General features: G+C 41.9%; 2 protein-coding genes across 2 annotated transcripts; both read right to left on the bottom strand.

The window, feature by feature from the left end:
* Positions 1-38: 38 nt before the first annotated feature.
* Positions 39-1,095, bottom strand: LOC120280307 (DCC family protein At1g52590, chloroplastic). The gene is made up of 5 exons (XM_039287092.1): positions 855-1,095; positions 725-782; positions 524-631; positions 340-432; positions 39-217 (listed from the first exon to the last, which is right to left on the bottom strand). Exons 1-5 carry the CDS (start codon positions 1,051-1,053, stop codon positions 130-132), a joined length of 546 nt encoding a protein of 181 aa, XP_039143026.1. The 5' UTR covers positions 1,054-1,095; the 3' UTR covers positions 39-129.
* Positions 1,096-1,171: 76 nt separating this feature from the next.
* Positions 1,172-5,090, bottom strand: LOC120280306 (beta-glucuronosyltransferase GlcAT14B-like). The gene is made up of 4 exons (XM_039287091.1): positions 4,365-5,090; positions 3,472-3,547; positions 3,262-3,377; positions 1,172-2,007 (listed from the first exon to the last, which is right to left on the bottom strand). The coding sequence occupies exons 1-4, from the start codon at positions 4,942-4,944 to the stop codon at positions 1,493-1,495; spliced, it is 1,287 nt and encodes a 428-aa protein (XP_039143025.1). The 5' UTR covers positions 4,945-5,090; the 3' UTR covers positions 1,172-1,492.
* Between the last annotated feature and the right edge of the window lie 5,120 nt (positions 5,091-10,210).

The raw sequence follows: 10,210 nt of genomic DNA, 5'->3' as shown, positions 1-10,210 counted from the left end.
ATATATATATGTATATGTATATGTATGTGATACAAATATGAGAGGTAATGACTTGTCATAAAAGTGGATTATTAGGGAACTAACCAGTAACTAGTAACAAATAACAATAATGGAAATACAAAGCAAGCTCTATATCTGACATGAATCTGTGTCCGACCTGCCAAACAGTGTGTAGCGATTGTTGGCCACGTTGTCATAAGCAATGTCTCTGATGAACCTACACCACATAATAATAATATTCACGGCTCACACTCATCAGAGGAAACATATCCTCAACGCCAAAAAAACAAACAACAACAACAACAACAACAGTAGGATGATTGCAAGTAAGTAGCATACAAAGGTACCAATCTGAAGAAGAGGGCGAACTGGGGGAATGGAACCTGAAGGTACTCCATAATCTTCAGCACTGCTTCCGATTTGATATATGATCTGCACTTACAAAAAATGATAATGATGATGATCATTAGTAATTCTCTAATCTATTGACAAGGAGGGCAAATACATATACATTCATACATACTTGTCTTTCTCAACCAGCACGACGCTGGAAATATCATCAGGAGACCTACCAGACCGTCTCAGGAGCTTCTTCCCGGACTCACTCTGCAAAGCTTCATACCTGATCCTCCTATACTCATTCATTCATCCATTGTTTTATACTAAGTATTCACAGTCAAAACACCCACTCAAAATCAAAGAAAAAAACACACAAACACACTACCTATTGTGATCGTTGTCACGGACAAACCGAACACCTCCATTGCATAGATTACACACTCCTAGGTGACCATCCATCATAACCAAATCAGGAAAGGGATACACTATAATGATAAGAACAGATACATACATACCATCAAAGAGCATAATGGGTCTGGTGTCCTCCTGGAAGTACTCAGCGTCAGTGGACTTCACCCAGTCCACACCGCGGCTGCTGCTGCTGCTGCTGTGTGGAGCAACGGCAGCATACCGCATGTGTCTGCCATTCGCTCGGACAGCAGGTGCACAGGCTGAGAGTGCTGGCAGAAAGAGAGCCATGGAACTCGCAACCATACAACAAGAGCCACACAGCCTTATTCTTACATATCGACAACCCCCTATATGTAAGTTTGCCCATTTTGCAACTAAATAAATATCAGATTCAATGAAAATGATATTAGATAACTGTAAATTGCACACAATAATACAGCTCCATTAATAAATGTGTTACAGACTGTAAACAGCCATTATGGGTTAATGAAGGGCTGAAGAGAAATGCAGGAAAATCCAGCATCTTGCCACTACCACGCCTAACCAAAAAAAAAAAAAAAAATTCAACTTGTTCTCCATGGTAACAATAACAAAACACTGATTACAAATATCCTCTTGATGATCTCATGTGAGCCACAACCTTTCCACACTACGCAGCAGCTCCCCAAGAAATGTATGAGTAACCAACCAGCCAGCAACTAAAAGATTCACCACTGTATTTTTTATTTTTATTTTTTTGTCATCAGATACAATGTTTCTTGTCAAAATCATCTTGGTTGAGAAGACCTAATATAAGCTTCTCAATCCTCTTTGTGCCGGCTCCAGGCCTGAGGTCGCTTATACTCCTCACCGTGTAATTCACATCAGAAGTGTTCTTTTTTAAAGCATCATACCACCCACCGGGCACAAACCCACTGTGATCACGGCCCAAGATCTCCTCGTCAATCCTGTCTAGGACTGGGTCATCTCTGCCAAACTTTCTGGCAAATGGTGCATTGCTGTCAACCATCCTTTGGAAATCATTCACAGTGAGGAAATGTGGATGCTGCTTTGGAGGATTGTCCCATGATATGAAATGCAGGTCATGGTTGACAGTGGTGTTGCGGAACTCATCAGCATTGCAGATGACCGTGTGGAAGTAGCCCTCCGGGGAGGAGAGGAAGTTTGCATAGTACATCAAGACAGTGCGTGGAAGGTTGTCCCATCCCCATAAGCAGAACTCAATGAACTGATGGGTAAGCATCATCCATGCTGAGCCTGTGACAACATTGCACAATATCATCACTATTATCCCACATATAAATATCTGCATGCAGTGAAAATCTGACTAGAACAAATACGTAATAATATCCAAAACACTTCCACAAAAGTTATACCATTCTAGCATGCAATTGACAGATGACATGCACAAACTTACCAGTTATATTTCAATTACAAGATGGTGTTAGACTCTTTATCAACAACAAAAGGTAAAAGAAAAGATGTGCAATGAATTAATCGTTCTGCAGCCCCACAATACCAATGTGCTGCTTCACTGTCCACACAAATCCTAAAAAGACACAAACACACTCTCCCATCTCTGCATGATATGCTAATGCCAGAAATGCATATTGACTAACTCCAAGATCTTGCATTTAGAAATATATATATATATATATATATATAGGTTTCAGAAGAAAACAGGATAATTTCCTCCATATGCTCCTCATTCTCCATAAGACTCTCCTTCAGGTACTCATGGTTAATGCACTTCTTGGCACTTCATTAAGGTCAAAGGCATTCAAACAACTTTTCGCTTCATGAAGGTGCCTCGGACTCTCGTGGCTACAATACGAACAACCAAGGGACATTGAACCATACTTAACATCCTCCAACTTATGGCCATGTCTACGCTCATTGCTGAAATTTTGCACAAGATTACATTCATAATTGAAATGCTTCTGCATTTGCATAGTTAATTCGTATGACATCGGTATAATAGATGGTTAGTTTAAGCTGCTAACCAGCTAAACAGTAAACCAACAAAAAGAGACTGCTAACACAGTAACACATTATTAAGAACTTCGAGACTCCTAACTGCAAAATTATCCATGAATGGCTTAGTCTATTTCCCTTATGCTTGAACAAATCTATTCAGCATTCACTTCTGAAGCATAGCAGAAGATCTCTTCATATGAAGACCACAACACCATCAGAATCAACTCGAACTTCGATACCAAGTTGAGATTTTCATCATATCTACTACAAGAAGGATTTTCCATAACAAAAACCGTTTTCAGAATGCAAGACGCTTAATGTTGCAAGTAGTCTTTATTAAAAGCCCCGAATTCAAACAACAAAGATGTGCATTGTACAAGTTCTTTAAGATAGAGTTTTCAATTGTCAAAGAAGCTAGACCAAAGAGAAGAGACCCATAGCAAGTTTGTTTGACTACATAAACAAGCGAATTAGGATCTTGAAAGAATGGAGAACCACAGAAATAACATGATAGAGTAGAAAGAAATAGTTCACCTGTAAAGAGCTTGAAAGCGGTGGGTACGCTCCTTTTCTCAGTAGCCCAGAAAACATCTGATTTGTGCAAACTATAAAGCCCAGGGTCTATGATCACAGGCTTGGCCCTCTGGTACCTGAACATAGACCAAAAATATTATCACAGACGAACACATATGCAAACAATTAGCACAAGAACACCTTTCAAAAACAGATATATGATCAGCTTACTCCTTCCATCCGATGTCACTTGTGTGTTCAATGAAATTCCATTGCCTTGGTATAGTTGACAGTGTGTATAGCAGATCTACTCAATAAAAGAAAGACAATGAACAGCTGTTATCACCAACACACAAAAAAGAAAAAGTTGAAAATCATAAATAGCTGAAGCCAAATTGGGTATAGAGGATGATGACAAGACTCACCATCCCATATTCATCAATCAAAAACAACAACATCTATCTACATATTAAAGAACCAATACATTCTTTATGAGTGCAATAAATCCAGGCAATGCATTCCAAACAGATATTTCCTATAGTAGCAGGCAATAAAGACAAAGGTCAAGAGACCAATCAAAAGTCCAGAATGCGAGGGAAAGAGCAAAACAAGAGGCCAACCAAAATAGCTCTGATGGTGCGTAAATGTTAATGTCATCACACCTGATTGCGGAAGCATGTAAAAGACGCATATAAGCGGAGAATGAGCATTTAATATAAAAAAAAAAATACATGACTACTTCCTTGGTTATCATCTGTGAAATCGTTCTGAGGCAAAGACATGTAATTTAAGAAAGGATCATCACCCAGTTCAGCAGTTTGAACTCATGGACAGAAAGAAGAAGAAAAAGTGATCACACATAAACCGGGGAACCACTCCATCAGAACTTAACTAGAAGATGAAAATAAAATAATAAAATAACCATTTTTCAGAACAATTTCCCCAGTTCTCACCTTCAGGTAGACATAAACAAAACATTGTTCAGATAATAGCCATCCCTGTATAAGAACATATCAAAACAACAATAGCAAGCCCCAATCTCTTCGGTCCCACGCCCAAATCACTTCCAAAAACCACAGCAGAAGAGGAAAAAAAAAACAATTTTTTTCAGTGGAAAACCTCACCATCCTGGGTGACCAGCGGGTAGTCAGACGCGCTGAGATTAATAAACCAATCCCAATCCCCTCCCTCCTTCAGCAAGATGGCCGCAGCGTGGAGCGTGTTCGCAACCATCGTCGGACCTCGATAAGTCACCAGATTTGCCCGCGTAATCACCCATACATTCTTATACCTCTGATAAACTGGATCTCCGCGAATGTCAGCAGCGAGCTCCAGGCGCTCAGCGGGCGGCGACTCGAGGTCAAGGTGTAGCACATAGCGGTTGCCCGGGTGGTAGAGCGCTTGCAGCGTGCGCTTAATACTACGCCCATCGCCAGTGGATCCAGAGATCAGGTAAGCTAGACGGGGGACGTTATTCGCCGGCGGCAGAGGGGGTAGCTGAAGCTTGGACTCGACAAAAAGCGGTGAATCATCGGAGTCAGCAGCGGAGGAACTGATCTGGGAGAAGGATAGGAAAACGAGGGTGTGGCGAAGGGGAGACGAGGAGAAGAGAAGGGAAACAGTGATTAAAAGGCAAGAGAGGAGAAGGGAAGCAAGAAGTGGAAGCACCCATCGTTTCCCCCGCTGCACAATCTTCGTTTCCATTGCCGATGGTCCTCCCCTTGCGATGCGAGCTCGAACCACAACGACGACGACGACCACCACCACCACCACGACGACGACCACTCATCTCTACTTTTTCTATATTCAAGCAATGGTTGTTGCTTGATAGGGCCACGAAAATCTGCTTTGAGATGTGTGTTCTGTTTTGTTATGAGAGCTTATCTCTAGGCAGAGTTATGCTATACGGTCACCGCACGGCTGTGACTGTGACTAAAGAAGTTGCCTTGTTAGTTGACTAATGCCAGACTTAGTTGACTCCATCCATGATTTGGGGTTCGGGACCGTTGGGCCTAAGATATATGGTGATAATTCATAGCAAAGCCTTCGTAAACCATTTTGCTAAAAGATTATCTTAGTAAATATTGAGATTATATTAAAAGTTATCTGATGTTTCTCACTTGCTTTTGCATAGTTTCATAACAAGTCTTCTTCATAAACCATTCCATTATATTTACATGAGCATCAATGCCAGTGTTACTTGTATTTGTATTGTGCAATGTAACTTCATGTGTTACAATTAAAAAAAATGAAAAAGCAGGAGCTCCACTCATCCAATTGAATATTATTATTATTATTACATTTTTTTTATATTTATTGAATTTGTTTTTAATAAAGTGAATAAATCAAGAATCATCAACGAAAAATCTAGACAAAAACAAATAAATAACAAGACATGAGATATTGACAAAGAATAACCCAATCACCATGAGTGAAAGCTTCAAAGAACACAAGAAATACAAAAAGGAAAGAGGAAGAAGTATCTTCCACTAGTCAGAAGATGTGGAAAACAAGATAAATTACTGAAAAATAATTAGCAATGATATCGGCTGACTTGTTAGTTGAAGTTGGTGGAGTCGTGAGCCTAAGACTTGAGTTTTTTAAATCCGTAAAGACCATAATGCACTTAATTGTAAGGATATACTCTTCAAAGCAGGATTTGTACATTTCAAAAATTGTATCAATCGAAATAAAAATGGTCAATTTTACAAATAATGAAAAAAGAGTTTAATGCATTTGACCAGATTGCTGAACAAATAGTTAAGTTGTCCCTTTTATGATCTATCTAAAATATTAAATTAAAATAAGTCTAAATAATAATAATAAGTGGAAATTGCCAAAAAAACCCTTTAAGTTTGTAAAATTGCCAAAAACAGTTAGTTTTGCGATCACAAAAACCCCTCCTTTTTAAAAGTCTATGTTTTTTTCAAAGCACTGACCTATAGCGGATGTGAGCGGAGTGAGTTTCAAATTTTTGGGACGAAAATGCCCTTGCATGGGGAGTCGTGGGTCTGCTGACCATCTCGTCGATTTGAGAGGAAGTGGGCGGTTTTTCAGTAGGAGTACCCCAGAGGCAATTTATTGGAGCTAGTTTAATTGCTTTTTCTCGACTCACGTCTTGACTTTTCGTTTCAAGTCATCTCGAAGTTGTCTCTACGTGAAGCCTCTGTAATTAGCATTTCATCGACTTTTTCCCTTTCCACGGTATCTCGAAGGAGAAGTGCCCATGTACTAGTTGGCATTTCATCGGGTTCTCGATCTAAGGTATTGAGTATGGTTTTATGTTAAGCTGATTACATTCTAAAGAAAGATTTTTTTCGGTTTTTGTTTTGTGCTCTGTTTTTTTGTTGGAAGATATTGAAGTGCTGGGGGATTTCTCGGTTTGGGGTTTTTGTTAGTCTGCGAGAGATTTCTCGGCTAGGGTTTTTGTTTTGTTTTGCATTTTTCGTATGTATACGCTATCGAAATAGTTTTTTTCGATTGTTATGATTTGTGTAATATTTATAATGTACATTTCCCGTTTCGTTTGATACTGAGTTTGCGATTTCTGAAAATGAGGGTTGACGTTTAAGAAATGAGATGTTACTGAGTTTAACATTTGTTGTCTCTGTTTAAAGTATTCTACGTCTCTGTTTAACAAAAATGGGTCTCTGTTTAACATTTTATATCTACATTTAATAAGCGAGAGTTCTAGTTTAAAACCTTATATTTCAGCTTAAACTTTTTGTCAATCTGCGAGGCTTGTGATTATGGCGGTCGACCTAGTTAATGGCCGTTGCTATTTGACACGGTTGTGGAGACCTTAGCTGAATTGAAAGTTAACATGACCCTCGACACTGGGGAGATTATTCGAAGGACACCGTTTGCGGCGTTATTTGAGTTTGGAAGCCATATACCGAGAGGGCCCTTCTTGATTCTCTTTTTGCGAAAGATGCGATGGTCGCACCAATAAATTCGGGGATCGGGGAAAGCTGCTGAGTTTCGAGACCTCGAGATGTGGCCCTCGTTCTTGAGTACTGCGTTGCGATGGCGGCAGTGATGGTCTTTCGAAGAAGAAAATCATGTCGCGTTCGAAGGGCGGTATCTATCAAAGACCTACGAGAGGCAGAGACTCCATCAAGAGCACTCTGAGTGCAGACTTGTTCGACGAGAGGGAGAAGAAGATAATTTTTGTCGAAACTCGATGGTGTACCTCGTGGGGACGATCCTCTTCCCAAATACATCATGCTCGGTTCGAGCTGGATCGTTGATTACGTCGATGATCTACCGACCGTGGGAGGCGATCTGCGTAGGCGCGAGGCGACGCTACAAGTGGCTTATGGAGGATATTCCATGGCGGCCGCGAGTGCAAGATAGATCTTGTAGGGAAGAGACGACACGAGGGTACATTAAGGGTTGCTCGGTCGCTTAACGTCTCGGTTTTCTGGTGGCCGGAGCAGGGGAAGAAAGTCCGTTTCGGCGAGATCCCAAGGATCTTTGTGCTACGGTGAAAAGTACTACGGGAATCAGCGACGGTAGAAAGCAGAGCTTGTCGTCGCTCGATGGAAAAGAGGTAATAAATCATGGACAATGTCTAACATAAGTCTTTAATGTTTAAACATTTTATTTACATTTAACTTTAGTATTTACCGTTTAAAACTTATTCATAATGGTTTAAATATTTTGTTCTCCGTTTAATTATATTCTATAACGTTTAAATATATAAACACTCTGTTTAAATATAGTTTTTATAGTTTAAAAATGAATGATCTCATTTGAAATTGTTTGGTTTACATATGTTAGTTTCTCGAGTTTGGTTCGTGAATCTTTGAAGAAAGAAATATTTGTTGGGGCCGACAGAGCGGATGGATGCCATTGCTCCGGGAACCACTTGCTCGAAGGCGGGGATGAGAGGCGACCTCTCATCGTGCTTGTTGGGCGCCGTTCTCCTACTTCCGACCCCACCACGCGCCGCGCATTCCTCGGCGTCGGAGAAGCCCTCCCCTACCCGGCGATTGCAGCAACCCCCCTACCACGACAGCGGCAGTCCCGACCATGGCGGCCCCTCCGGCCAGTGGCGGCCCCACGGTGACATTAGGCGAAGATGTCACCGCAACTCTTATGCGAGCATACGGATATTGATGACCGAGGTTTCCTCGGCTTGTCGCTCGTGTGGGCGCTGGAAGGGCGTTCATGACCGGTGGCGCCGTCCGCGAAGAACGAGCACGGGACGAGCAGGCGTCGGGAATTTGACGACGGCGACATCATCGGGAAGGTCGTTTCCAAAGGCGGCCACATTCGAAGAGACTTGCGAAAAAGGAAAACAATCGCCTCTGTCTCCACCGGTCGACGATGAAATAATAGCAACACCATCGGCGGTGATCTTTATTCTATGTCATGCATCGCCGTTGATGACATGGACGTGACGGTGGAGGGACATCGTAGATGATATGGCCGTTGCTGCGGTTGAGGAAGGTCGTTGACTCTCTTCTCGATGAAATCATCGACCGGTGGAGCCAGCTGCAGAGATGCGGCATCAAAGATGGAGCACGATCCACGAAGATCGAGAACAAGTTAAGGGTGTGTCTCCCGATGATGATGTTGTCGTGGCCACGGTTGAGAAGATCGTCGAATCCGTTGCCATGGCGCGGCCGTGGCCGGCAGATTACATGACCAAGCCGGACCCAGATCCCACGACAAGAACAACCATGTAAGGATGTGTGCGGTTGATGTTAGTCGCCATCATCCCGCGTCGAAGGAAGATCTTGATGAAGACCCCAGACCGAGCAGCGAGAGAGATGATCAAGGCGATCAAAAATTGGACGGGGACGGCTCGGAAAGCTTTTATTCGAAGAAGAAGAAATGGGTTGGCCTCGATCGTCTTAACAAATCTGAGCGAGGGAGTTGATGAGGATCTTCCTCGAGCTGCTCTATGGACTGAGTAAGTGTAACGTTTTTATGTTATTGTTTAAAGGGTTTCTTATAGTGTTTAACTATTTCGTAATAGTGTTTAATACCTTTATGTTATCATTTAAGTTTTTCTACTTATCGTTTAATTATATATAATATCATGTAACAATTGATAATATCATTTAAATACGTCTGATATGGTCTTATTATATACATTATCGTTTAACCTCGGCATGATCGTGTGGAAGAATAGACTTTGTCAGCCTCACCTGTGACAGTTATACTACTGCTTGAGGGGAAGGAGATGGTCATCGATGATGTGATGGGCGGCTTTTCGTATGCGTCATACAAAAGTCGCTGAGCAAAGAGCCATATCCTTACAAGAGGCGCCTCCATCACCGGACCAGCTTCATGCTGTTTATGTCAAGCGGAGGACGGCGCATGACGCATGATTATGGCTATGATCGGGGATCTTTGTCTGCATGACTGCATGAAGTTCAAATTGTCGTCCTCCAGATAATCATGAATGGCCACTTCCATGTAAAGTCGTCATGAGACGATGATAAACAAGAATACGGGCGTTATTCTTCGTATCGAGAGTACGATAAGGGACGCGTTGGACATGGTAAGTTCTTTAATTATGTCCGATTAATATCAGTTTTGGTATTTAAATCGGTATTCTAATCTCGACTTGCGTATCTCGGCAGTGGAATCTATTCGACCTTTGTGTCGATATGGAGTTCGGCGAGTCGGCGACAACAAAAGTACCGGCTCGTGCGCGACACGAAACCCAGCGCAAAAAAACAAAGGCGTCGATTGCGCCGTCTACGTCATGCGGTTTATCGAGCAATTCTGTGGGGTGAGAGATTCTGACTACTGCATGACGGGCGTTCCTTACCTCGAGATTACGGTATGTTACCCGCATACTTAAGGAGGGAGGCGGTAGGCGTCCATGACAAAGGGGGTCGTCACTGGCCGGGTTAAATTTTTGTTTTTGAATAACATGTCACCTGTATATCGGTATCGATTTTTTTCAAATGTAAATTTGGACAAATTCGATTCATTGTTTTCGTGTTCGAAG

This window comes from Dioscorea cayenensis, chromosome 17 (assembly GCF_009730915.1).
Source record: "Dioscorea cayenensis subsp. rotundata cultivar TDr96_F1 chromosome 17, TDr96_F1_v2_PseudoChromosome.rev07_lg8_w22 25.fasta, whole genome shotgun sequence".
NCBI lineage: Eukaryota > Viridiplantae > Streptophyta > Magnoliopsida > Dioscoreales > Dioscoreaceae > Dioscorea > Dioscorea cayenensis.
Note: the sequence above shows the minus strand (reverse complement) of the source record. Positions and strands in the feature narration are given on the sequence as shown.

What these genes read in the sequence shown, in the direction of transcription:
- LOC120280307 (XM_039287092.1), bottom strand. Translation starts at nt 1,053, where the DNA reads ATGGTTGCGAGTTCCATGGCTCTCTTTCTGCCAGCACTCTCAGCCTGT. An exon ending in ACCCATTATGCTCTTTGATG is followed by an intron (nt 783 to 854) that starts GTATGTATGTAT and finishes ATGGTCACCTAG; the next exon opens with GAGTGTGTAATCTATGCAAT. An exon ending in GTGCTGGTTGAGAAAGACAA is followed by an intron (nt 433 to 523) that starts GTATGTATGAAT and finishes TTGTAAGTGCAG; the next exon opens with ATCATATATCAAATCGGAAG.
- LOC120280306 (XM_039287091.1), bottom strand. Translation starts at nt 4,944, where the DNA reads ATGGAAACGAAGATTGTGCAGCGGGGGAAACGATGGGTGCTTCCACTT. An exon ending in CCCGCTGGTCACCCAGGATG is followed by an intron (nt 3,548 to 4,364) that starts GTGAGGTTTTCC and finishes TTTATTGAGTAG; the next exon opens with ATCTGCTATACACACTGTCA. An exon ending in CGCTTTCAAGCTCTTTACAG is followed by an intron (nt 2,008 to 3,261) that starts GTGAACTATTTC and finishes ATGTTGTCACAG; the next exon opens with GCTCAGCATGGATGATGCTT.